We start from the raw sequence: 24,060 nt of genomic DNA on the forward strand, positions 1-24,060 counted from the left end.
AAGCACTGAGAACCTGTAATAAAATTTAACCCAAATTGTCAAGTGTGTGTAGAAACTGTCCCTGGTTTTTGATCCCATGTGCATCGCTTATATGCTTCTTAATTCCTCCGCAGTTACCATCATTCCAGAAAGTAAAAGAAAATAATTCCATCTTGTCTTGACAACAGTTACTGCCTTTCTGATGTCATGAATGTTTTGTGTTTTCTATTGAAAAATTACAGCATAAACTGGTTAAAATAAAAAGATGTTATTAGGGAGGTTACCCTGCCAGTTATTACCTCTGTCGCTAACATCTCTGCACATTTTCCCATTTGTCTGTGCAGTTACATTATCCATTGTCATCATTGACTGATTATGGTAAGCAGTCATCTTAATTGCTACCTCTACTTTCCAATTACACACAAGTTACAAAAGACGACGCAGCAGAAATGCTGTCAGGAAATTGTAAGTTCTGCAGGCTAACGGAATGACTATCTCCAATAAGACAGAACCTAACCATCTCCCTATGTCATTCAATGGCATTACCATTAGTGAATCCTCTACTATCAAGATCCTGGGGGTTACCATTGACCAGAAACTGAATTGCAGTAGCTACATAAATATTGTGGTTACAAGATCAGGTAAGAAACATGGAAATTCTACATTAAGAAACTCAACTCCTGACTCCCCAAATCTTGTCCACTATATAAAAGGCGCAATCCAGGAGGGTGATGGAATCCTCTCCACTTGCCTGGATGAATGCAGTTCCAACAACACTCAAAGCTCTACACCATCCAGGACAAATCAGCCCGCTATATTTACACCCCATCCACCACCTTCAACATTCACTCCCTCCACTTCTTGTGCACAGTGGCTGTTGTGTGTACCATCAACAAGAAGGACTGCAGCAACCTACCAAGGCTCCTTCAACACTTTCCAAACCCACAATCTCTACCACTGCTCCTTCACTGTCACGGGGTGAAAATCCTGGAACTCCCTTCCTATCAGCACGGTGGGTGTACCTATACCGCATGGACTGCAGCGCTTTAAGTCAAAAATATGTGAAAAACATGCAAAAAGAATTGCATGACTGTGGGAAAATTGTGTTGACCCCAGCAATAATTGCATTGCACTGCCTCAGACTTTAGTCCTTTTGTATTTAATTTGTGTTATTGTTCATATCTGGCAAGCGTTTCTTTAGAATAAGAATACGGTGTTGTCAGATATCTGACATGATACAAGGCTTCTACTGTTGGCCCTTGAAATGGATTCCAAGCTTTATTCTCTGTTCACCAAGGGGCTAGCAATTGATTTCACCATTGACAGTAAAGCATGATCGATTCACCACTTTAACGACTGTGATGTATCATTTGCAAATGTAACTGCAAAGCAGAACAAGTCAATAACGAGATGGATTACCTCAAATGTAATGGAACAGTTTCAGCCGGGAGACTGTGGACCGACACATTCTTTAACAATATCACCATATATATAAAACCTACAGTATTCTACAACTGGTGAAGTTAAGGTGATTGTTCTTTTTGACACTGATTCATGTCAACAGCACCCCTAGGATGTTTGCAGCTGTCATTTTTTACAGAATCTCTCCTGTAGGAATTTGTTCAGTGTGAACAAGATTGGATAACCAGGGCATTTTAATACCTGCTGGAGGAAATCACAGCTGTCATCTGAAATCCGTTCACATTATTGTCTTATAAGGGCAAAGGAAATGTGTCTAAAATAGGTGACTTAGCCAAAGATTGATTCTCACCATCTTTTTTATCATAAATCATGAGGTGCAAGGACATTGATTTCATACAATGCCTGTAAAAGGCCTGTGTTTGTGTCTCTGGGGTGAAATTCACCTCCAGAAGGGGCACAAAACAGAGTTTTACACCCCATCCGAACATCCTTTCCAGTGGTGTTGAATTTGACCCCCTTCATTATCTGTCAGTAAGATGGTTCTATTATTTTTTAGCATTTCCCAGAGGAGTGTTGAAGTTCTTCACTGACACTTCAGGGGCGGGATTCTCCGCAATCGGCGCGATGTCCGCCGACCGGCGCCAAAATCGGCGCGAATCAGTCCGGCATCGCGCTGCCCCAAAGGTGCGGAATTCTCCGCATCTTGAGGGGCTGAGCCCTCACCTTGAGGGGCTAGGCCCGCGCCGGACTGATTTCCGCCCCGCCAGCTGGCGGGAAAGGCCTTTGGTGCCCCGCCAGCTGGCGGGAAAGACCTTTGGTGCCCCGTCATCTGGCGTGGAAATGACTTTGCCTTGCAGCGCATGCGCGGGAGCATCAGCGGCCGCTCACGGCATCCCCGCGCATGCGCAGTGGAGGGGGTCTCTTCCACCTCCGCCATAGTTGAGACCATGGTGAAGGCGGAAGGAAAAGAGTGCCCCCATGGCACAGGCCCACCCGCGGAACGGTGGGCCCCGATCGCAGGCCAGGCCACCATGGGGGCCCGAAGCCAGGCCATCACTCACCCAGATCGCCCCGGAGCCCGCCCGTGCCGCCTTGTCCCGCCGGTAAGAGAGGTAGTTTGATTCTCGCCGGCGGGACAGGCATTCCAGCAGCGGGACTTCAGCCCATCGCGCGCCGGAGAATCGCCGGGGGGGGGACCCCGCCAACCGGTGCGGCGCGATTCCCACCCCCTCCGAATATCCGGTGCCGGAGAATTCCGGCGGGGGGGGGGTCGGAGAATCCCGCCCCAGGAGTTTGTTTTCTCTTTCCAATGGTTTTGAAAACATTTTGGTAATGTGTTGATGGTGTGAATACATGGGGCGGGATTCTCCATTCCTGAAACCTAAATGTCGACTCCGGCGTAGGATTCGTGGACTTCCATGACAGCAATGCTGGCGCCGGACCTGGGCTGATTCAGCGACTGTTGAGGGGCTAGCACCGGTGCCACGTGGAACACAATCTATTCCAATGAGAAACGGTGCCGGATTCGCGATTGACACTCAGGAGGCTGACAAGCTGCAGCCGCGTATACACACTTCACTCCCCACACACACCATCCCAGCCAAAACGATGGCAGTGAGGAGAGTGGCACCCTGTTTCACAGACTCCGAGCTGGAGACCCTCCTAGGCGAGATGGAAGAGAGGTGGGCTACCCCGTACCCCGGCCCGTGAAGGAGGCTGCCAGCCGCCGCACTTGCCGTGCCTGGGCACAGATGGCAAAGGCCACCTGGTCCACGAGCGACACCATTCGTGCCGGTCAGTAGTGCCGTAAACATCGGCATGACCTCCTCAGGGCGGCCAGAGTGAGAAGACAACACTATGCCCTAGAACTAAACCGGTCTCTCACACCCGTAGCCCGATACACACACACACACCCCACCCAGAGGGCGGCCGAATCCCCACCTTGCATCACATGCCAGGACCCATACTGGTCGGCATGGCTGAGCGCCCTAGTCAATGAGGCCGAAAACTGGAGGGGGACCACCGGACCTGCAGCCCCTCGCCTTGGCTGAACGTGGTCGGTGACTGAGAGGAAAGGGAAGTCGCTAGGGTGGAGATCGGCTGTGGGTGAGGAAGTGAGAGCCCGCTGCATTGCGGTTCCCCATGCCACGTGTGTCAATCCCTCTCACATCCACCCCACGCTGGCCGGCGGTCTAATCATACGTCTCGTGTCTTGCAGGACTTGCTGGTGATGGGGCGAGTCCATCTGGTGTCCTCTGCCCCCAGTCAGTTCTACAGCTGGAGCCCTCTCATGTGCCAACCAGTGATGAGGAGAGCAGCACGGATGGCAGCCCTCAAGAGACGCAAGAAACCCCGGAGTTCGATTCCGAGGATGACACAGATTTTCCGTCACAGCTGTCTCCAACACCCTCCACCACCCCAGCGACACTCACCTCAGTTGGACACTTTAGTGAAGAGGCTCCTGGGACGCTATCTGGTGCTCACCACACAGTTGACCTGGTACAGCAGGTAGAACCTCCCGAGGGGGCGAACGGTCGGCGGACGGGCCGATCCCAGGAACTAGCTGCCGTCTGGATGGGTTTCAGGCTTCTGGAGCAGACAGTCCCATCGATTGTGGAGATGCAGTCTCAGAGCCAGGGACTACATGAGGGGTTGTCAGCGAGCATCCAATACTTGCAGGTGCAGTTGGAGGAGTCCAACCGCCTGCAGAGGCAGGAGGTGGTGCCGACCATGAGTGTCACCCAGGCAACACCGCATGGGTGGCGTCTGCGGTGGAGCCATTGGGAAGGGTTTTGACTATGGATCAGCATGTCCCAGGCCTGGGGAATTCTGTGAAGGTGCTCGCCAAGGCCCAGGAGAGGGTTGTTGCCTCACAGGCAGCTATGTGCCAGAACCACCTAGAAATTGCAGCAGCACTCCTGAGAATGGCCCAGTCACAGTAGGCCATGGCTGGGAATGTTGGAAGCGTTGCTCAGGCTACTGGCCGACGTGGTGCAAACACAGAGAGAGGTGCCCAGTCGCAGAGGGAGATGGCGCAGTCACTAGCTGATGTGACACAGGCACAGAAGGTGATGGCACAGTCAATGGGTGATGTGGCGCTGTCGCCCCATATGGCGATAGTCTACTCCTTGTGCTCCATGACTACGAGCATGCAGACCCTGGTCTAAACCAGAGCGGGCCTCCAGGAGTTACAGCGCCAGATAACGGGGCAGCCTCAGGGTATAGCTCCGCTCACATCCCCGTCCCATGGAGTAGCCCAGGGGACATTGGGCACCCGATGGAGGAGAAGGTGATGGGGCCCGTGCAGGTGGCTCCTGCAGGGGAGGACTCCCCACTCCTGGCATATCTGGTGGGCAGTGGGCAGAACAGGGCAGCACCACACGACCTGGGACACCTGAGCAGCAGCCGGACACATCCAGGCCTGTTCGCCCTAGTCCTCATCCTCCCCAACATCATCCTCGTCAGACATGGACTGGTATTCATCCTCCTCCACCAAGTCGCCCCTCTGCTGCGCGATGTTGTGGAGGACGCAGCAGGCCGCCGCGATGCCGGCAACCCTTTCATCGTCATACGGGAGGGCCCCTCCAGAGCGGTACAGGCATCTGAACCTCATCTTCAGGAGACCGAAGCACCGCTCAATTGGTAGATCTGTCACACTGTCGCCCTGCTCAGCCGGAGTCTTCGACGGCATACCCGGTCCGGTAGGTCCTCAAATGACAGGCTCTGCGGGTACACACGAGGCCTTATACGGCGCCTCCTTTGCACCTCCTCCTCCTCCTCGGCCCATTGGGCGGCCGGCTCTCCATCCTGGGCAGCTGCCTCCTACTCCATTGATGCAGGCTCTGTTGCTGCAGTTTCCTCCTCCTTGATCAGCGCCAGCTCGTACAGCCGCAGGGCAGCCCAGGACTGCGGCGACTAGCAGGAAGGCCACAATTACTGGTGGAATTCCAATATCCATTGTCTGCAGGGGCTGAAAGGCCAACATGTTAGCATGGTGCTGAACCCCGTGCCCAACCAGGTCCACCGGGCTACATGGTGGCCTTGTTGGGACTACGGGCTCTGTCCCCGCATGCCCGCACCCCTGGCCCTGGCACCGTCCCTACTGCCAGGGGTACAATCGTCTGGCACTGCCCATGCTAGCAGTGTGCTCCGCGTTACCCGCCCAGTGCTACAGGGGGTACAGAGGGCGTTGCCCTGGGTGGGCTGCCTGACACCGCGCCTGCAAGTGGCGGCCGGTTCGGTGGTGGGAGTATGGCGGAGGATGGGATGCGGGGGGTTGGATGGGGTGGGGTCACTCAAATGGCCGGTGTCACTCTGCAGAACCAGGGGCCAAAGTAATGGTAATGGCAGTCCATGCCTGGGCACCACCCCAGTCCCATGGCCTCACAGGCTGTTCCCCTGTCACCCCCTCCCCTCCCGGCCCTGGCAGGGGCCCCACACCCTAGCCAGCCCGGTCAGTGGCCGGTCCGGCAGCCCACGGTCACGCCTCTCTGGGTCCTACCTCCTCTCTCTCCCTCATCAGCCACGCTACCGGTTTCACGATTTTTAAAAGCACAAATGAACCGTGCCGTCGGGAACTCGGCCCATCGGAGGCGGAGAATCGCGAAGTACCCGGAGAATACCGGGTCAGGCCTGCTAATATGCAAACGGTGTTTACTGTACGAGCATTCCGAAACGCATTGACGCCGCTGTCGAGGCAACCGAGAATTGCGATGCAGCATAAATTCGGCACCCGCCGTGATTTCAGCATTGGAACCGATTCTCCGTCCAATCGCATTTCCCGTTTGCGACGTCGGCCGACAGAGAAACTCGTCCATGGAATCACGCTAGCACAGTGGTTAGCACTGTTGCTTCGCAGCGCCAGGGACTCACGTTCGATTCCCGGCTTGGGTCGCTGTATGTGCAGAGTCTACACGTTCTCCCCGTCTCCCCTGCGTGGGTTTCCTCCGGGTGCTCCAGTTTCCTACCACAAGTCCCGAAAGATGTTTTATTATTATGTTAGGTGATTTGGACATTCTGAATCCTCCCTCGGGGTACCCGAACAGGCGTCGGAGTGTGGCGACGAGGGGATTTTCGCAGTAACTTGACTGCAATGTTAATGTAAGCCTACTTGTGATACTAATAAAGATTATTATTATAAAAAGAGCCGAGTTATTAGTTCAATTTTTTCCCTCCATTGAGCTCCCAATCCCAATCCCGTGCTGTAGAGAGAATTGCTAACTATAGATTCACCAGCTACCCTCACATGTTGGGTTCCCAACCTTTCAAAAATGACCAGGGGCGGGATTCTCCGGTATCGGCGCGATGTCCGCCGACCGGCGCCCAAAACGGCGCAAATCCCACCTGCATCGCGCCGCCCTAAACGTCGCAAAGTCTCCGGCCCGGAATGGGCTAGCAGCGACGTGACGCTATCCGCGCTGGCTCACGTGGTTCACGCCGTGACGGCTCATAAGACGCGCTGCTCCCCCCACCCGACCAGAAGACCCGACCGGATGGCCGCCCGCCGCTCAGTCCCAAGGTTCCAGTCCCGCGACATTGAGGCGCTCCTGGACGCAGTGGAGCAGAGGAGGGAGGCCCTGTATCCCGGACACGGCCGCAGAGTCGCCCCACGCCACAGCCGGCGTCTGTGGAGGGAGGTGGCAGAGGCCGTCAGCGCTGTGGCCCTGACACCACGGACAGGCACCCAGTGCCACAAGAAGGTGAACGACCTCGTCAGGGCAGCCAGGGTGAGCCCCCCACCCCGCCCGATATCCATATCCCCCATATCCCCCCTCCCCCATATCTCCTATCCCCCATATCCCCCTCCCCATATCCCCCATATCCCCCCTTCCCCATATCCCCATATCCCCCCTCCCCCATATCCCCATCCCCCATATCCCCCTCCCCCATATCCCCCATATCCCCCTCCCCATATCCCCCCTCCCCATATCCCCATCCCCCATATCCCCCCTCCCCCATATCCCCCCACCCATATCCCCCCTCCCCCATATCCCCCCTCCCCCATATCCCCCCTCCCCCATATCCCCCCTCCCCCATATCCCCCCTCCCCCATATCCCCCCTCTCCCATATCCCCAAGTGAATCCACCCTAACCTTAAACTCTGCAATACACGCGCAACCGATGGCGTGCATTCATATACCTGTCTAACACTGTTGCCTTTTACCCCTGCCACCACCCCCCACAGGAGAAGCGCGCACACAATACCAGGGAGCATGTGAGGACTGGAGGAGGCCCAGCTGATGAGAGGCCACTGACCGAACATGAGGAAAGGGCCCTGGAACTGGCTGGCGGACCTGAGGACCGGGAGGTTCCTGATGCAGATGTCGGGGGCCCACCAGCAAGTGAGCCACCGACAGCCCGTCCCCATATTCCCTCTCCCCATATCCCCCCTCCCCCATATCCCCCCTCCCCCATATCATCTGATCATTGCCTGCATGTCTAACCATGCATGCTTCATTGTGTATCGCAGGAGCAAACGTCGAGGCACCCATCCCTGCAGATGCAGACCGCCCGCATGATGCCCCTCGGAGACCACGGGAGACAGAGACCCGGACCCTCTGGCATGTGACGCCCGCACGATGCCCCTTAGAGACCACGGGAGACGGAGAGACCCGGACCCTCTGGCATGCGACGCCCGCACAATGCTCCTCGGAGATCACGGGAGACGGAGAGACCTGGAGCAACAGGGAGACGGCGCCCCCATCTCATGCGGGTGCGGCGACACAGGCATGTGCCAACCAGCGATGAGAGGGGCAGCCACAGGCCCCCGTCACAGCCGTGCCACAAAACCACAACCAAGGACACCCCTACCCAGGACACCCCTACCCAGGAAACTGAAATTCAGGACAGTGACACAGATTGGATGGGTAGAGACGAACTGCCACCCCAAAGTGCCATGGACTCAGAGTCGGACGATGCGCACGACACAATGCCACTGCTGTCACCAACACCCTCCACCATCGCAGAGACGCTCACCTCGGTTGGGCACTTTAGTGATGAGGCGTCTGGTACACTCACTGGTGCGCACAACACAGCTGTCCCGGTACAGCAGGTGGAGGTAGGAGCAGGAGCAGCAGAGGGGCCGGGCGGTCGGAGGGCAGCCCGGCGCATGCGAACATCTGCCGCCCAGATGGATCCCGGGTTCCTGGAGTTACCACACCCACCCATAGGTCCGATGCAACCACCAAACCTGGGACGAGCGAAGAGGCTGACGGCCAGCTGGCGGCGGCTGCAGTCGCAGGTGGAGGAGTCCACCCACGTCCAGGAGCTGGCAGTGGTGCCGGTCATGCGTGCCACCCAGGCCGACACCGCACGGGTGGCGTCCGCGGTGGAGGCAATGGGTGCGACGATGTCAGACATGGGGAGCGGTTTGCGAAGCCTGGGGCTTTCCGTGCAGGCGGCGTCTGTGGCCCAGGACATGGCTGCCCTCTCACAGGAGGCCATGAGCCAGCGGCAGATGGCAGAGGGGCTCAACTCCGTGGCACAGTCTCTGAAGGCCATGGCCCAGTCTCAGCAGGCCATAGCCCAGTCTCAGCAGTCCATAGCCCAGTCTCAGCAGGCCATGGCCCAGTCTCAGCAGGCCATCGCTGAGGGCATCGGCGCCATTGCCCATGTGCGAGCCGGTGTCGCACAGTCACAGACAGGGTTTGCCAACCCCATGAGCTCCATGGCTGCAAACCTGCAGACCCCTGTTGATACCAGCATGGGCCTCCAGGACTGGCAGCGCCAGATGTCGGGGGGGGGGGGCGTCGGATGGCCAGTCCATTCGCATCCCCCACCCATGTAGAGGCCTGGCGGCCATCGGGCACCCCGGGGGAGGAGGAGGTGCTGGGGCCCGTTCCGGGTCCCATTGTAGGGGAGGTCCCGGTACACCGCGACACCTTCGGACTCCCCCCCCCCCCCCCCCCTTCCATCCTAGGTGCATCGGGTGGGCAACGGGCAGGACAGGCTGGCAGCTCGCCATCCCATCTAGGCCAGGACGTCCCAGGAAACGGCCGCCAAAGGGATCCCGTGTTAGAGGGCAGGAATCGCAGGAGTCCACCTCCAGTTCTGCTGTACCGTCTGGGGAACCACCTAGGCGTGGTCAAAGGGCCCGTAAGGCGAAACAATTAGACACTGAGTAAGTTGGCATGGGTGCAGAGCACAGATGGGTTTTAGGGGCTAGGGCACATGCATGAACTCCTTTTGTGATGAAAGTTAATGTTACACCTACAGAAGCTGCCTTTGTGCTCTGTCCAAAGCGTGCGGGGGTGTCATGTACGTTGAGCGCAAGTGTGTGTGTGAGGGGTGGTCTTAGCTCAGCCCCAGGTGAGTCTGCCCCCTTCCCCCTGGGCCGCCATCAACATCCCCCCGGGCAGAGGACAAGACCGTGCGCTGCAGTGTCACAGCCGCATGCAGAGATGGTCCGGGTGGATGGTGGTACTGTGGCCATGGGTCAGACATCGTCCAACGATGTGGAGCCAGGAGCTCATCGCAGAGCGGGTTGTCATCATCCTCCATGACCTGCAATAGACACGCGTCCACCGGCAACTGTGAGAGCCCGGCCGTTGTGCCGCAGGTGGATCGGCAATGGGGGGGTGGTGTGCATGCGGGTGGGGTGGGTGGGGTTGGGGAGAGGGGTGAGGGTGCTGGGTGGGTGGATGGGTGGGGATGTGGGTGGTCAGGTGTTGCCATGGTGTGCGGTCTGTGGCCATACTACCCGATTCCCACGCCCATCTAGTCAGTGAAGCGGGCGTCTATCAGCCTGTCCCGTGCCCACTGGCCCAGCCGGTAACGGTGGACAGCCACCCGCCCATGTTTGCCCTGACCATTGCCCCCATCCCCCTCATCTGGGGAGGACTGCGCCTCTTCCTGCTGCTCCTCCACTCCGCCGTCCTCTGCCTGCGGCACATCGTCCCTCTGCTGGGCTATATTGTGCAGGACGCAGCACACTACAATGATGCGGCCGACGTTATCTGATCAATACTGGAGGGCGCCCCCAGAGAGGTCCAGGCACCTGAAACGCATCTTCAGCATGCCAAAGCACCTCTCTATCACTCCCCTTGTTGCTACATGGGCATCATTGTAGCGGTTCTCCGCCTCATTGCGTGGCCTCCGTATAGGCGTCATCAGCCACGATCGCAATGGGTAGCCCCTGTCGCCCAGCAACCAGCCCCTCAGCCGGGGATGTATGACCGCGACAACACGTATGAGTCGTGTACACTGCCCGGGTAACGGGCGCAGACGTGCAGGATCATCATGCGGTGGTCGCAGACCACCTGTATGTTCATCGAATAGGTCCCCTTCCTATCGGTGAACACGGCCCAGGTGGCCGCACGGCGACGTGCATCCCATCAATCGCGACCTGGACCATGGGGAACCCGGCCATGGCAGAGAAGCCCACGGCCCGGGCATCAGGCAGCGGGAGGTGTAGATGGAGTCAATGGATGGGAGGCAGGTTTGTGTGATGGACTGGGCGGTGTTCACGATTCTCTGACATTTCTTGCGGTCCTGGGCCGAGCAGTTGCCGTACCAGGCTGTGATGCAACCTGATAGGATGCTTTCTATGGTGCATCTGTAAAAGTTGGTAAGAGTCAATGTGGACATGCCGAATTTCCTTAGTTTCCTGAGGAAGTATAGGCGCTGTTGTGCTTTCTTGGTGGTAGCGTCGACGTGGGTGGACCAGGACAGATTTTGGGAGATGTGCACCCCTAGGAATTTGGAACTGCTAACCATCTCCACCTCGGCCCCGTTGATGCTGACAGGGGTGTGTACAGTACTTTGCTTCCTAAAGTCAATTACCAGCTCTTTAGTTTTGCTGGCATTGAGGGAGAGATTGTTGTCGCTACACCACTCCACTAGGTTCTCTATCTCCCTCCTGTATTCGGACTCATCGTTATTCGAGATCCGGCCCACTATGGTCGTATCGTCAGCAAACTTGTAGATGGAGTTGGAACCAAGTTTTGCCACGCAGTCGTGTGTGTACAGGGAGTAGAGTAGGGGGCTAAGTACGCAGCCTTGCGGGGCGCCGGTGTTGAGGACTATTGTGGAGGAGGTGTTGTTGTTCATTCTTACTGATTGTGGTCTGTTGGTCAGAAAATCGAGGATCCAGTTGCAAAGTGAGGAGCCAAGTCCTAGGTTTTGGAGCTTTGATATGAGCTTGGCTGGGATTATGGTGTTGAAGGCGGAGCTGTAGTCAATAAATAGGAGTCTAATGTAGGAGTCCTTGTTTTCGAGATGTTCTAGGGATGAGTGTAGGGCCAGGGAAATGGGGCGAAATTCTCCCCCAACGGCACGATGTCCGCCGACTGGCGCAAAAAACGGCGCCAATCAGACGGGCATCGCGCCGGCCCAAAGGTGTGGAATGCTCCGCATCTTTGGGGGCCGAGCCCCAAGATTGAGGGGCTAGGCCGGCGCCGGAGGGATTTCCGCCCCGCCAGCTGGCGGAAATGGCGTTTGTTGCCCCGCCAGCTGGCGGAAATGGCATTTGGTGCCTCGCCAGCTGGCGCGGAAATGCGGCGCATGCACGGGAGCGTCAGCGGCGGCCGACAGTTTCCCACGCATGCGCAGTGGGGAGAGTCTCTTCCGCCTCCGCCATGGTGGAGGCCGTGGCGGAGGCGGAAGGGAAAGAGTGCCCCCACGGCACAGGCCCGCCCGCGGATCGGTGGGCCCCGATCGCGGGCCAGGCCACCGTGGGGGCACCCCCCGGGGCCAGATCGCCCCGCGCCCCCCCAGGACCCCGGAGCCCGCCCACGCCGCCTGGTCCCGCCGGTAAATACCAGCTTTGATTTACGCCGGCAGGACAGGCAATTTCTGGGCGGGACTTCGGCCCATCCGGGCCAGAGAATTGAGCGGGGGGTCCCGCCAACCGGCGCGGCCCGATTCCCGCCCCTGCCCAATCTCCGGTACCGGAGACTTCGGCGGGGGCGGGATTCGCGGCGGCCAACGGCCATTCTCCAACCCGGTGGGGGGTCGGAGAATGACGCCCATGGTGTCTGATGTGGACCGGTTGCAGCGGTATGCGAATTGCAGTGGGTCAAGGCGTTCTGGGAGTATGGAGGTGATGCGCTTCATGATCAACCTCTCGAAGCACTTCATTACGACTGAAGTCAGGGCCACTGGTCGGCAGTCATTGAGACACGTTGCCTGGTTCTTCTTTGGTACCGGTATGATGGTGGCTTTCTTGAAGCAGATGGGGACCTCAGAGTGGAGTAGGGACAGGTTAAAGATGTCCGTGAATACCTCTGCCAGCTGGTCCGCGCAGGCTCTGAGTGCATGACCAGGGATCCCGTCTGGGCCCGTCGCCTTCTGAGGGTTCACTTTCAGGAAGGCCAATCTGACTTTGGAAGCTGTGATGGTGGGTATGGGTGAATTATGGGCTGCTGGGGCACTCGCCAGTGGATTGTTGGTTACCTGCTCGAACCGAGCATAGAATGCATTGAGTTCATCGGGGAGGGGTGCGCTGCTGCCAGAGATACTGTTCAGCTTCGCTTTGTAGCCCGTTATGTTGTTTAGTCCTTGCCACAGCCGTCGAGAGTCTGTCTGTGACTCTAGCTTGGTTTGATATTCTCTCTTGGCATTGCGGATGGCTTTGCGGAGGTCGTACCTGGATTTCTTGTATAGGTCAGGGTCGTCTGCCTTGAACGCCTCAGATCTGTCCTTCAGTAGGGAGTCAATCTCGCGATTGAGCCATGGTTTCCGGTTGGGGAACGCACGTACTGCTTTCTTTGGCACGCAGTCGTCCACACATTTGCTGATGAAGTCTGTGACGGTGGTGGCATACTCATTTAAGTTGGTCGCTGAGTTCTTAAATATGGACCAGTCCACTGTCTCTAAGCAGTCACGTAAGAGCTCTTCTGTCTCCTCGGACCAGCACTGCACAACCTTCTTTGCTGGATTCTCCCGCTTGAGTTTCTGCTTGTATGCCGGGAGAAGGAGCACCGTCTTATGGTCTGATTTCCCAATGTGCGGTCGGGGGATGGAACGGTAGGCGCCCTTGATTTTACAAACCATTCACTATATGATAGTGAATGGTTTGTAAAATCCTAATCTGGAGTACTACTTAAAATTTCTATTTTTATCTGGTATGGACTACAGCGCTCCTGCCACTCAGCTAGTGGGTCAGGCATTTAAAAGTCACTTGATTCAATCAGTGTTTTGTCAGTTCTAAGTCACATTAAAGTTCATAATACAGCAAGACATGCCACCTCGAGGTGAAGGATAGAGGGTGGCAGCAGTATGCTCACCTTTTGCCAGCTTATTTTTAACACCATCTTATATTTTCCTACTTAAAATTTGAGAGAACAGCATAAGTTAATTACAGGATAAAGGTTCCTCTGGCATTGGCCGAATAATTCTATAATTCTTGATAACCTTATCCTTTCTTCTCAGCGAAGTAGAGAGCAGACTTCATCTGTCCTACCACATTCCCAGTCTCTCCCACATTCCCAGTCCCTCCCACATTCCCAGTCCCTGCAACTGAATGCATTTGCATAATGTCTCAACAGAGAGAGAAGCAAATTACATGTTAAAATGAATCATAGCCACATACACTGATATTATTCAGCATACACATTATTGTTTCTGGGTAAAAGACCTGAGGAATGAAGATTGGTATGGATCTAAACAGGAAGAGGAACCTCGGCAATACTTTCATTTTGATCGTCTGCACTCTCCCCACCGGGAAAAGCGGGAGTGCATCCCATCTCTGTAGGTCCTTTTATATTTCCTCCGCCGTCTATGTCCAGTCATGGGTTATCTGGATCCCCAGGTAGCGGAACCTGTTTAGGGCTAGTTTGAATGGTAGTCTCTCCAGCTCTGTCCCTCTCCCGTTCAAGTTCACCGGGATTGCCTCGCTCTTGCCCAGGTTAAGTTTGTAGCCCGAGAAGGCTCCGAACTCTCTCAGAAGTTGCATGATTGCTTTCAGGCCGTTTTGGGATCCGAGACGCAGCGAAGCAGGTCATCTGCATAGTGCGAGACTCTGTACTCTCTGCCCCCTCTTTTGTTTTCTTTTAGAAAATTTAGAGTACCCAATTCATTTTTTCCAATTAAGGGGCAATTTAACGTGGCCAATCCACCTAGCCTGCCCATCTTTGGGTTGTGGGGGCGAAACCCACGTAAACACGGGGAGAATGTGCAAACTCCACACGGACAGTGACCCAGAGCCGGGATCGAACCTGGGATCTCGGTGCCGTGAGGCAGCAGGGCTAACCCACTGCGCCACCGTGCTGCCCTCCTCTGTGCCCTCTCTTTGGGTTCCCTTCCAGCTGTTCGCGTCTCGCAGAGCGATCGGCAGTGGTTCGAATGCCAGTGCGAACAAGAGCATGTTAGTGGGTATCCCTGCCTTGTGCCTCTGTGCAGCTTCCAATATACAGAGCTGGTGGTGTTGGTCTGAACGCTCGCCTTGGGGCGTTGTACAAGTGTTTCACCCATGAGGTGAATCCTGTCCCCAGCCCAAACTGCTCCATTATCTCAATGAGGTACTTCCATTCGACTCTGTTGAAGACATTTTCTGCATCCAGGGAGATGATCAACATTGGTGTTCTCTCCCCGGAAAGGGTCATTATTACATTCAGCAGCCCCCTGATTTTCGCAGTTAGCTGCCTACCCTTGACAAAGCTGGTCCTCTGTGACCATCTCTGGTACACAGTTCTCCTGTCTCTTGCCCAGGACTTTTGCGAGTATCTTCACGTCTACATTAAGCAATGTGGAATCAAATGAGGCAGCATTTTGGTCTAACCGAGATATCCTCCATGGCCCCCATCTGCGGCAACCACAAATTCCTGCCAGCCATGCTTAACGGCACATTTTAAAAATGGAGACAGGACGGGGGGGGGGGGGGGGGTGTTGGCGGTTAGGGACCTTAACATAGGGGACAGACTCACAACCTTGGACGAACTGATGGAGGATCTGGACCTACCGACAGGACAGGAACTCAGACAACTCCAAATTAAACACTTTCTCCGTAAGGAGATGGCAAACTACCCCAGGGCCCTGAGAGACACTCTGCTAGAGGAACTAATCACATGGACAGTAAGGAGGGGGGCACTGTGGGAATATATACGGATGGTTGCTGGACAGGGCAAGACTACCACTGGATGAAGCTAGATGGAAATGGGAGGACGACTTGGGGACGGAAGTGGGTTGGGAACTCTGGAGCAAAGCACTGAGCAGGGTCAACTCCACCTCCTGCGCCAGGCTAAGCCTCATGCAGTTTAAAGTGGTGCACAGAGTGCATCTAACCAGAACCCGAATGAAAAGGTTCTTCCCGGAAGTGGAGGACAAATCTGAACGGTGCCAGGGAGGCCCGGCCAACCACATCCACATGTTCTGAGCGTGCCCCAAATTTACATAGAACATACAGTGCAGAAGGAGGCCATTCGGCCCATTGAGTCTGCACCGACCCACTTAAGCCCTCACATCCACCCTATCCCCGTAACCCAATAACCCCTCCTAACCTTTTTGGATATTAAGGGCAATTTATCATGGCCAATCCACCAACCTGCACGTCTTTGGACTGTGGGAGGAAACCGGCGCAACCGGAGGAAACCCACGCAGACACTGGGAGAACGTGCAGACTCCGCACAGACAGTGTCCCAGCAGGGAATCGAACCTGGGACCCTGGCGCTGTGAAGCCACAGTGCTAGCCACTTGTGCTACCGCGCTGCCCACTTGTCAGGTTCTGGACAGCATTCTTCAAGGCGACGTCCAAGGTTGTGGGGGTGAGGGTGGAGCCGTGCCCGAGAGTGGCAGTCTTCCGGGTATTGGATCAGTCAGACCTTCATATGGGGAAGAGGGCTAACCCCCTGGCTTTCGCTTCACTAATCGCACGCCGGAGAATCCTGTTCGGCTGGCGATCAGCAGCTCCACCCACAGCTGCAGACTGGCTGGCAGACCTGTCAGAAACTCTCCACCTGGAGAAGATCAAATACATCATCTGAGGGTCGGATGAGGGCTTCCACAAACCGTGGGGGCAATTCATCAGCCTGTTCCAAGACCTATTCGAGGCCAACAGCGACTAGGATGAGAGTAGGGGGACGCGATAGAGGAAGACAAGGGAGGGCACACACAACAGAAAGGGGCACGTGGGGGGCAGGGGTAGGAAGGGAACCCAAGGGAAGCACAAAGCGAAGCATGGAGACAAGGGGAGGAGGGGAATGGTCATGGCCCCCACCCCCACCCCCAACAATAAAAACTAAAAGCCCCAGCAGAAAGAAGCGGAGCCCAGGGCAGACTGCAACACTAAGAGGCGAACTAAACTACCACGAGGGGAGGGGAAGAGGGGAGGGGACCTCATGTAAAAACCGTTGTAAATAAGACACAAATTTATTTGTAAATACCAGATACACATGAGCTATGTAAAAACTGGAAAGCACCAATAAAAGTATTTCAAAAAATAAAATGACTAAACGCCTTTTGTGTTCACCAGCTTCATAGTTCGGTAAGTGTGTCACATGATGTTCAATTTTACTGACTTTTATCAAGAATTTGATTTTGAAAACAGAAGTAGAATTTTGCTAAGCTGGGGTCTGTGCTAATTGGCTGTTTGCTTCAAGCTAGTTTGAATAATTGTGAAGTATACCATTGTCCTTGGCCTGTGAGCCTACAGAGTTTGTTACATAGCCTGGAAACTGTAAGTAATGTTGTGAAATCCTTAGATTAGGAATGAGTGAAATGAGAATGGCAGACTGAGCTAAGTAATAGTTCAAGTTATTGTAGGTGATTGTTGGTTAAAGCACATGAAAGTGATCATAGAAATTTATGGAACTAATACTGGAGCTGCAGTATTTGCCAACGTGTGTGTGAATCATGATCAAGTTTTATTTTCTTCTTTGGTAGATATCGAGTGCTTGTCCCTTATCCTCCTCAGAGTGAAGCTGAGATTGAACTCAAGGAAGGTGACATTGTGTTTGTTCACAAGAAGCGGGAAGATGGATGGTTCAAAGGCACATTACAGCGAAATGGAAGAACTGGTTTATTCCCAGGAAGTTTTGTGGAAAGCTTCTGAGAAGCCTGATGCTTATCCAGTGATGATCTTTTATCATCTGACTATCATAGCTGTTTGGCATTAAATACAAGTGGATAAACAATAAAGCACAAAGTCACAGCAATCAAGAATTTACAGCCTCTGCCATTTTGTCACTTCCAAAGAAATCAAAAAGACCAATCCAATAATGGCTGTTCATTGACAATACCATTATTATATAAAGATGTACATACAGAAGTATGTTGAAGCAGTGCCTTCCCCATGAAGCCACAGACTGAGAGACAAGTACATTTTCTTTTAAACTAGACTGAAGTACATTTATTCTCCAATATGTAAATTATAAATTTGAACTTTTGTTTTTAAAGAGAAAAATTTTGATATATCACCATAAGTTATTTGGTAAGGTTAGCACAAATAATGAATGATTGTATGTGAGGTGCTTTCTCCAGCAGGGCAAATTATTTTTCTTCTTTCAGTCTAATAATTAGAAATCAAGAAAGAAAATGGGATTAGATTGGAGCTGTCATCCGCCAGAGGAAAAAAATGATATTTACAACCAGTCAAATAATTTGTTACATGTAGTTTAATTATAATAGTCAGATGACTTTGTCTAATTCAGACAAAGCAGCTAGAAAAGACATTGTAAAGATACAGCGATTGGCAGACCATATTAATCAATTGAAAGTGATTTGGTCATATTATGGCAATCTATTGATTGGTCTGACTATATGGAAAACGGATGATTTAAAGGCAAGTTCGCACGAGAGAGAAAATGTCATTCATCTATTGTCAGTATTTGTATGTTAAAAAGAATTCCAGATTTGATTTTTTTTCTCAAATTTCAAAATATTATGAAAGTTATCACTCCTGGAGGCAAGTTTGTTTTAATTGAATAATTGTAAAGGAGAACAGAATACAAATAATAGGCTGGTTGCCTATTACACTGTTCATACTGAAAAATATGTGTGTCTGAAGAATGCCAAGTTAGTAACTACCCAGATGACTAGGACATATAGTTCTTCGATGCACTTCATTCTTATTCCCATCACTTTTCCAAACCTATTTCTTGATGCTACTTGATTTGGTACTTACCTACCAGAATCCCTGTGATTGAGCAATGTGCCATTTACTGAGTTCCACTTTTGAAAAGGAGGAAATGGAGCACTTTGTTCGACAGTACTCCAACACTCGCACCAAGACTGACATACAGGTTTGGCATTGTGACTTACAAAAGGACTAGTGCACACGCACTTAGCATGCTTGATGCCAGAAAAATAGTGACAGCTGACTGAGCATATTACAATGACTTCTGCTTCTCAAAATATTTCTGAATGATTGTTTCCTTCTAAATAAACCAGTAAATTGCACCAAGCTCCATACCTCAAGTTTTGGCTTTGGGGTTATGGAGCCCCAAGAACAGGAGGTGGTTTATTACAATAAATCACTTAAGTCCTTTGTCGAGGGTGACTTCTTCCCTTTAAAGGGAACGGTTGGGATGCAACAACCTGATTAATATCTCGGCTAGAAAAAAGTCTGCCAAGATTTCCATTTTTGATCAATGGCTGCTGCTGGAATTAGTGACTACAGCATCAGGTTGAGCTCTGACACTAACCATGTAGGTTTGCATAGAAATGCTGAACGCTGAGTGAAATATTGAAGTGCTATTGCTACCTGTTAGAACTGGACCTCAAAAAGAAAGAATCAGCACATTCAAGAAAAAAAGAGAGAAAATAGTTGGGGGGTGGGGGTGAAAGCTATTACAAAGTGATGTAACAGCTAGGTCCAGGAATGAGTTTGATCTTACATAATTTATTTGATTTCATCAGGTAACTTATTAAATATAATTCTTTATATTGTTTAATGCTACCGCAAAAAATGATATTAAGATCTTTTAACTATCTTGCCCAGTAACAGCCATATAATGCTAGATAATATTTATAACTTTGGAACTTCTTCACGTCTGAAGTTACATCACATCAGGCATTGTCTCAATAGTGTAAACACTTTCCTATGTTTGGGGTATGATTTTCTAAGTTTAAATGCCATAGGTTCTGTTGGTGATAACACCCAAAATAGTTCCTTCGCTACAAGCAGGCAGTGGGTTTAACTATATTTTCTCCAAGGTGGTAGCTATTTTATTTGACCATTAGAGTGGAACAATGATCAATGAGTAATTCTGTCCAATTGCCAATATGTTTGAACCATTAGAATTCATGTACAGTAGAATCCGATTCAGCCATATACAGAATTTCATCAATCCATAATGAGGCTTCTGGCTGGAAGAGAATATTTCAGTGATGCCATTTCCACTGGTTCAGATCTCTGCTCAAAATAACACTGACAAAAGATATATCAGACAAATAGGCCAGTTGTCTCATAAGCACAACCTTGTGTTATTAGCCCATTCCATTTCCCGGAATCTTAACTACTCGCAATCAGAGGGGAGAAGGGACTAAAAATGGAAACTTGATTGCAGAAGTCAAAGTAAAAATTTTAGGTTACCTCCAAAAATGATAACACTCCATGTAATGTCCATGAGAAACATGAACTTTAGGAAACCTGGGAGTATTGGGCCGTTTTGGATCTGGATTTCACACTAAATGAAATGGAAGGGGTCTTTGTGTTTGGTATCATGACATCTGGAAAATTCTGGATGCCTCCATTACTCTAACTCAAAGTGATTTGGCAAGTATGTTATACTTATACTAGATTCCAAGAGGATGGTCAAGGTCTGATTTGCCAAAGTCACACAGTCTGTATTGATTCCTGTGCCTCTGATATGTTCCTGCAAGCTGAGCTGCTTTATCACTGCTATTTTCTGCGACTCATTGAATGTATGGTTTCAGTTAGGGGTCTTCTATTTATACTTGGCTCATCATCAGTGAAAAATAAGGGTGTTTACAATATAAGAATAGATCTTGGAACCTAATTTGAGATAAATCTAATAAGCTAAATAGCTATTTTGTTGATGATCATGTGCATACAGACACAATGGTTATGCTGCTTATATTGAATTATATGCCCTATATTAGTGTAGTCTCTCAATAGTTAATTGCTTTCAACCTTCACTAAACAGATCAAGACAAATTCAGAAGAAATGCACCTTTTTTCCCACAAGCTATGAAAAAATGTCTCAAGTTATTATTTAATTTATGACACAAATTCACATACTGAAGAATACTTTACATGTAGCCACAATAGATCCAACTCAATAATATGCCTGCTGACTTTAAAGGAGCAATCATCTGGAAAAATTACTTGATAAAGTTATGTCACTTTATGACATAAGTCCACAATGCAATGACATACAGCACATTGACACATACCATCCATATTCTCAGCTTGATGAAGCTGAAACATTCTGACTATTACGCCTGCCCAAAAAGATTTGCTAATATAATTTTATATTCAATGCAGTATCCCTTTAAATAGATATTCTTTACAGAGGTGAAATGGGGTCATATTAAATGTGAAAACAACCAAGAGATTATGATTCACATCACTGTCTCAGTCCCATATCAACACTGCTGTCTGCAGAGGGTGGCATGGTGGTGCAGTGATTAGCATTGCTGCCTCATGGTGCTGGGTCACTGTCTGTGGAGTTTTCACAATCTCCCCATGTTTGCATGGGTCTCACCACCACAACCCAAAGATGTGCAGGGTAGATTCGCCATGCCAAATTTCCCCTTAATTGGAAAAAAAGATTAGATACTCTAAATGTATTTAAAAAAAACACTCTGCTGTCTGCAACTCGCTCAGGAAAGATTATCTCAGCTATAGTCATCAGATATACGGAGAGTAACAGTAATTCAACATTAAAGGGTTTTCCTGTAAATACTATGCAGCTTTCATTGCAGTAATTATAAAACCCTACTAGAATTTATTAAAAACTGCTCTCGTAAAATAATACTTGCAATATTATGCATGGGCTCGTGAAACCACACTTTTGTAAGCAACTAGTCTTTTAACAAGTGGCCATGTGATTAATGTACAACATCATTCCTAAATATGCCAAGTAGCCCTTCTGCTGAGAATGTGAATTATGAATTAGTTACATTTATGCTCCAAATAACAAAATGGACAGTAAAAAAAATTATTAACTTTGTCTCAAAATCCTCCAAGGTGTTGGAAACAAAGTGGAGTGGTGTCCTTGATGTAATATTCCATACTGTGTCTTGTTACACTCACTCCTTTAGTGAACAACTTTTGCCATAAGTCAACTAATTAAGTTTCTGCAATATTGTGCAATGTATGCAATCAGTGTAATGGGAGGCTGCCAACTATTTTATATTCAATTTCTGACTCATTTGAAGTTGGGGAAGAGCTCATAACTGCTCTTAAATAAAATTTTGAGCTGTCTCATCATTTTCCTTCAAAACCTGGCATCACTTATAGCCACCAACAGAAGTTTGCCTTTAAGGCCATAGAAACAATCTGTACAGAACTTAATCTATACCCTTTTTAAAAATGAGTATTAGGAAAAAATCAACTGGTTGTCATTCTCTATTTCGCTTGGTTTGTTTTAGCATTTTTGTTTATGCAGGCTCATGCGGTGACAATTAAAAGCGATCTGACTGAGGAGTTACTGAGCTGAGTTCATATCAGCAGAGATACACATTCATTAGCCCTAGATCATTCAATAACGCTGTCACATTAACTTTGCATTATTTAATTTAGTTGTCTCAAATGGTTGAGCACAGTGACTTACAAGTGTGCAGCCTTTCCTCCAGAGGTCTTCAACACTTCCTTTACATAATGAACCAAAATTATTCTCTAGAAACACAGACATTTTTTCAGTGCTTTGCTTTTTAAAACATACAAGGGCTACTTGATTCTGTTTAACTTCATGAAACGCAAATCTGAAAGTACTTGTTAAATTAGTAAAGTCATTTCAGTATTGTAATGCCTTTGCTTGGTGCTATTTAGAGTGTATCCTGCTGTAGAAGGAAATACTATGGTACAATTGGCACAGATAACATCAGATTCTGCCCACATTGACATATCATGCAGCATAACCATCCTTTGCATGTTGTTACATACCTTACATGCAACCATTTGGAATAATGGTCTCGAGAACAAATTTTATTCTGTTTCAGCATCACTTGAAAGGAAACAAAAATATATCACAATTAGGGTCAAACATTGGAAGGACAATACTGACATTAAGCATGCAATGATTATTTTACCAGGATTTTCCTCTTTATTCAACAAGGAATTAGCTCTTTATATGAACCATTCAAATGACCATGTTATTTTTCTGAAAAGTCTAATGCAGTTAACTGAAAAAGTCATAATGTGTTTGTAAATACATTTCAAAATGTTCTGAGCTATAAAAAAAATGTTTGATGTACATTTTTCTAAGTCACCTTGCGACTTTTAAATGGGTACAATTAATTTCCGAACTAACAAATATTCCATAATTGTTGCACTCTGATTTGAGGAAACAAAAAACATTTATCCATTTTCACAAAATGCTTTGATTTCATTTTTACGTACATCCGTGAGACCTTTTGTCCAACACTAATAAAGTGTTAAAATGATTAAATCTCCCTCAGGTTTGGTTTGGATTAAATTGCACCAGTGTGGATTACCACTTCTTCTTCCTTGGCCAAAGCACTTGGCTACATGAATATTGGGAATGCAAGAACATTTCTAACTATATTTAAATCAACACAGAAAACGTGCACCATTTTCATTTTGTTTTTCTTTTCAGGGTATAACTGAATTGGAAGTAGGTAAAGGATTTTACATTCAGGGCGATAGGTTTGATCTCATTATAACTCGGTCATTCAGCACCAAACATTTTTCACCGTTTCATGAGATGTGTATCATACATTATGCTAATTAACATTGCATAAAAGATAACAAAAGACTGTTAACCACAAATCACGAGCCTTCTGGCGCAATGGTATATTATACAATTGAGTAGTGGTGTACAAGAAAGAATTCTCCAAATAAAGAACAAATGAAAACATTTTTGAAGTGGAAAGTGTAGAACATTAAACACAGAAAGCTCACTCGTTAAGCAAATATTAAATTGCATCAGTACGCTATATGTTTCCAGTATTGTCAATTGCTTAAAAGATCTCTTACAACTTGAAGGTTTTTATTGCAAGTCGCAAGATTCCAGTTCAATTGAAAAGTTATTGACCTGAAATATTGGACCTGAACTTCCATGGGGTGGCACTCGCAGTTGGATTGCCAATCCGCTCCATTTTATTTACACAGGTCGGGAGCTGCACATTTCTTCTCAACCTTCTGACTTGGGTAAGAAATGTGCAGCATGCCAGCTCCTGGGACCCTTGGTGCAGGGTAGCAGGATCGGGGAGGTGAAGCAGCACCCACATTTTATGACACTAGCTGCCATAAACCAGGTAGGTGTAAAGGTCTCAGTGTCTTTGAGAAGCTAGGAAAGAGACGGTAAGTGCGCCAGGTAAGTGGGTAGGATGGATAGGGGTGTGTGGCAGGGGTAGAACGGATTGGGGTGGAATGGGTCAGGGTGTCGAGGGGCTAGTTGGGGATATCAAAATGGTCAACAAGTGGGGGTAATCTGGAGGTTGGGGTTGGGGAGAGTGTTTGGGAGGGTACCCAAGGGAGTGGCACAGTTGTCGGGGATCTGGAGGGAGGTCAGGGATTGGAGAATCTAGTGGGGGTTTGGGGGGTCAGTATCATAGTTACCCAAGAGTTAGAAGGAT

At 50.1% G+C, this 24,060-nt stretch overlaps 1 protein-coding gene across 1 annotated transcript in view; it reads left to right on the forward strand.

The window, feature by feature from the left end:
- The window catches only part of LOC140391806 (E3 ubiquitin-protein ligase SH3RF3-like), a 597,301-nt gene extending 574,386 nt beyond the window's left edge, over positions 1-22,915 (forward strand). Inside the window, exon 10 of the mRNA XM_072476706.1 lies at positions 17,218-22,915. Within this exon, the coding sequence (XP_072332807.1) occupies positions 17,218-17,386 (169 nt within the window). The 3' untranslated portion in view covers positions 17,387-22,915. The remainder of the gene's footprint in view (positions 1-17,217) is intronic.
- Positions 22,916-24,060: the final 1,145 nt, after the last annotated feature.

The sequence above is a fragment of the Scyliorhinus torazame genome, chromosome 15, assembly GCF_047496885.1.
Source record: "Scyliorhinus torazame isolate Kashiwa2021f chromosome 15, sScyTor2.1, whole genome shotgun sequence".
NCBI lineage: Eukaryota > Metazoa > Chordata > Chondrichthyes > Carcharhiniformes > Scyliorhinidae > Scyliorhinus > Scyliorhinus torazame.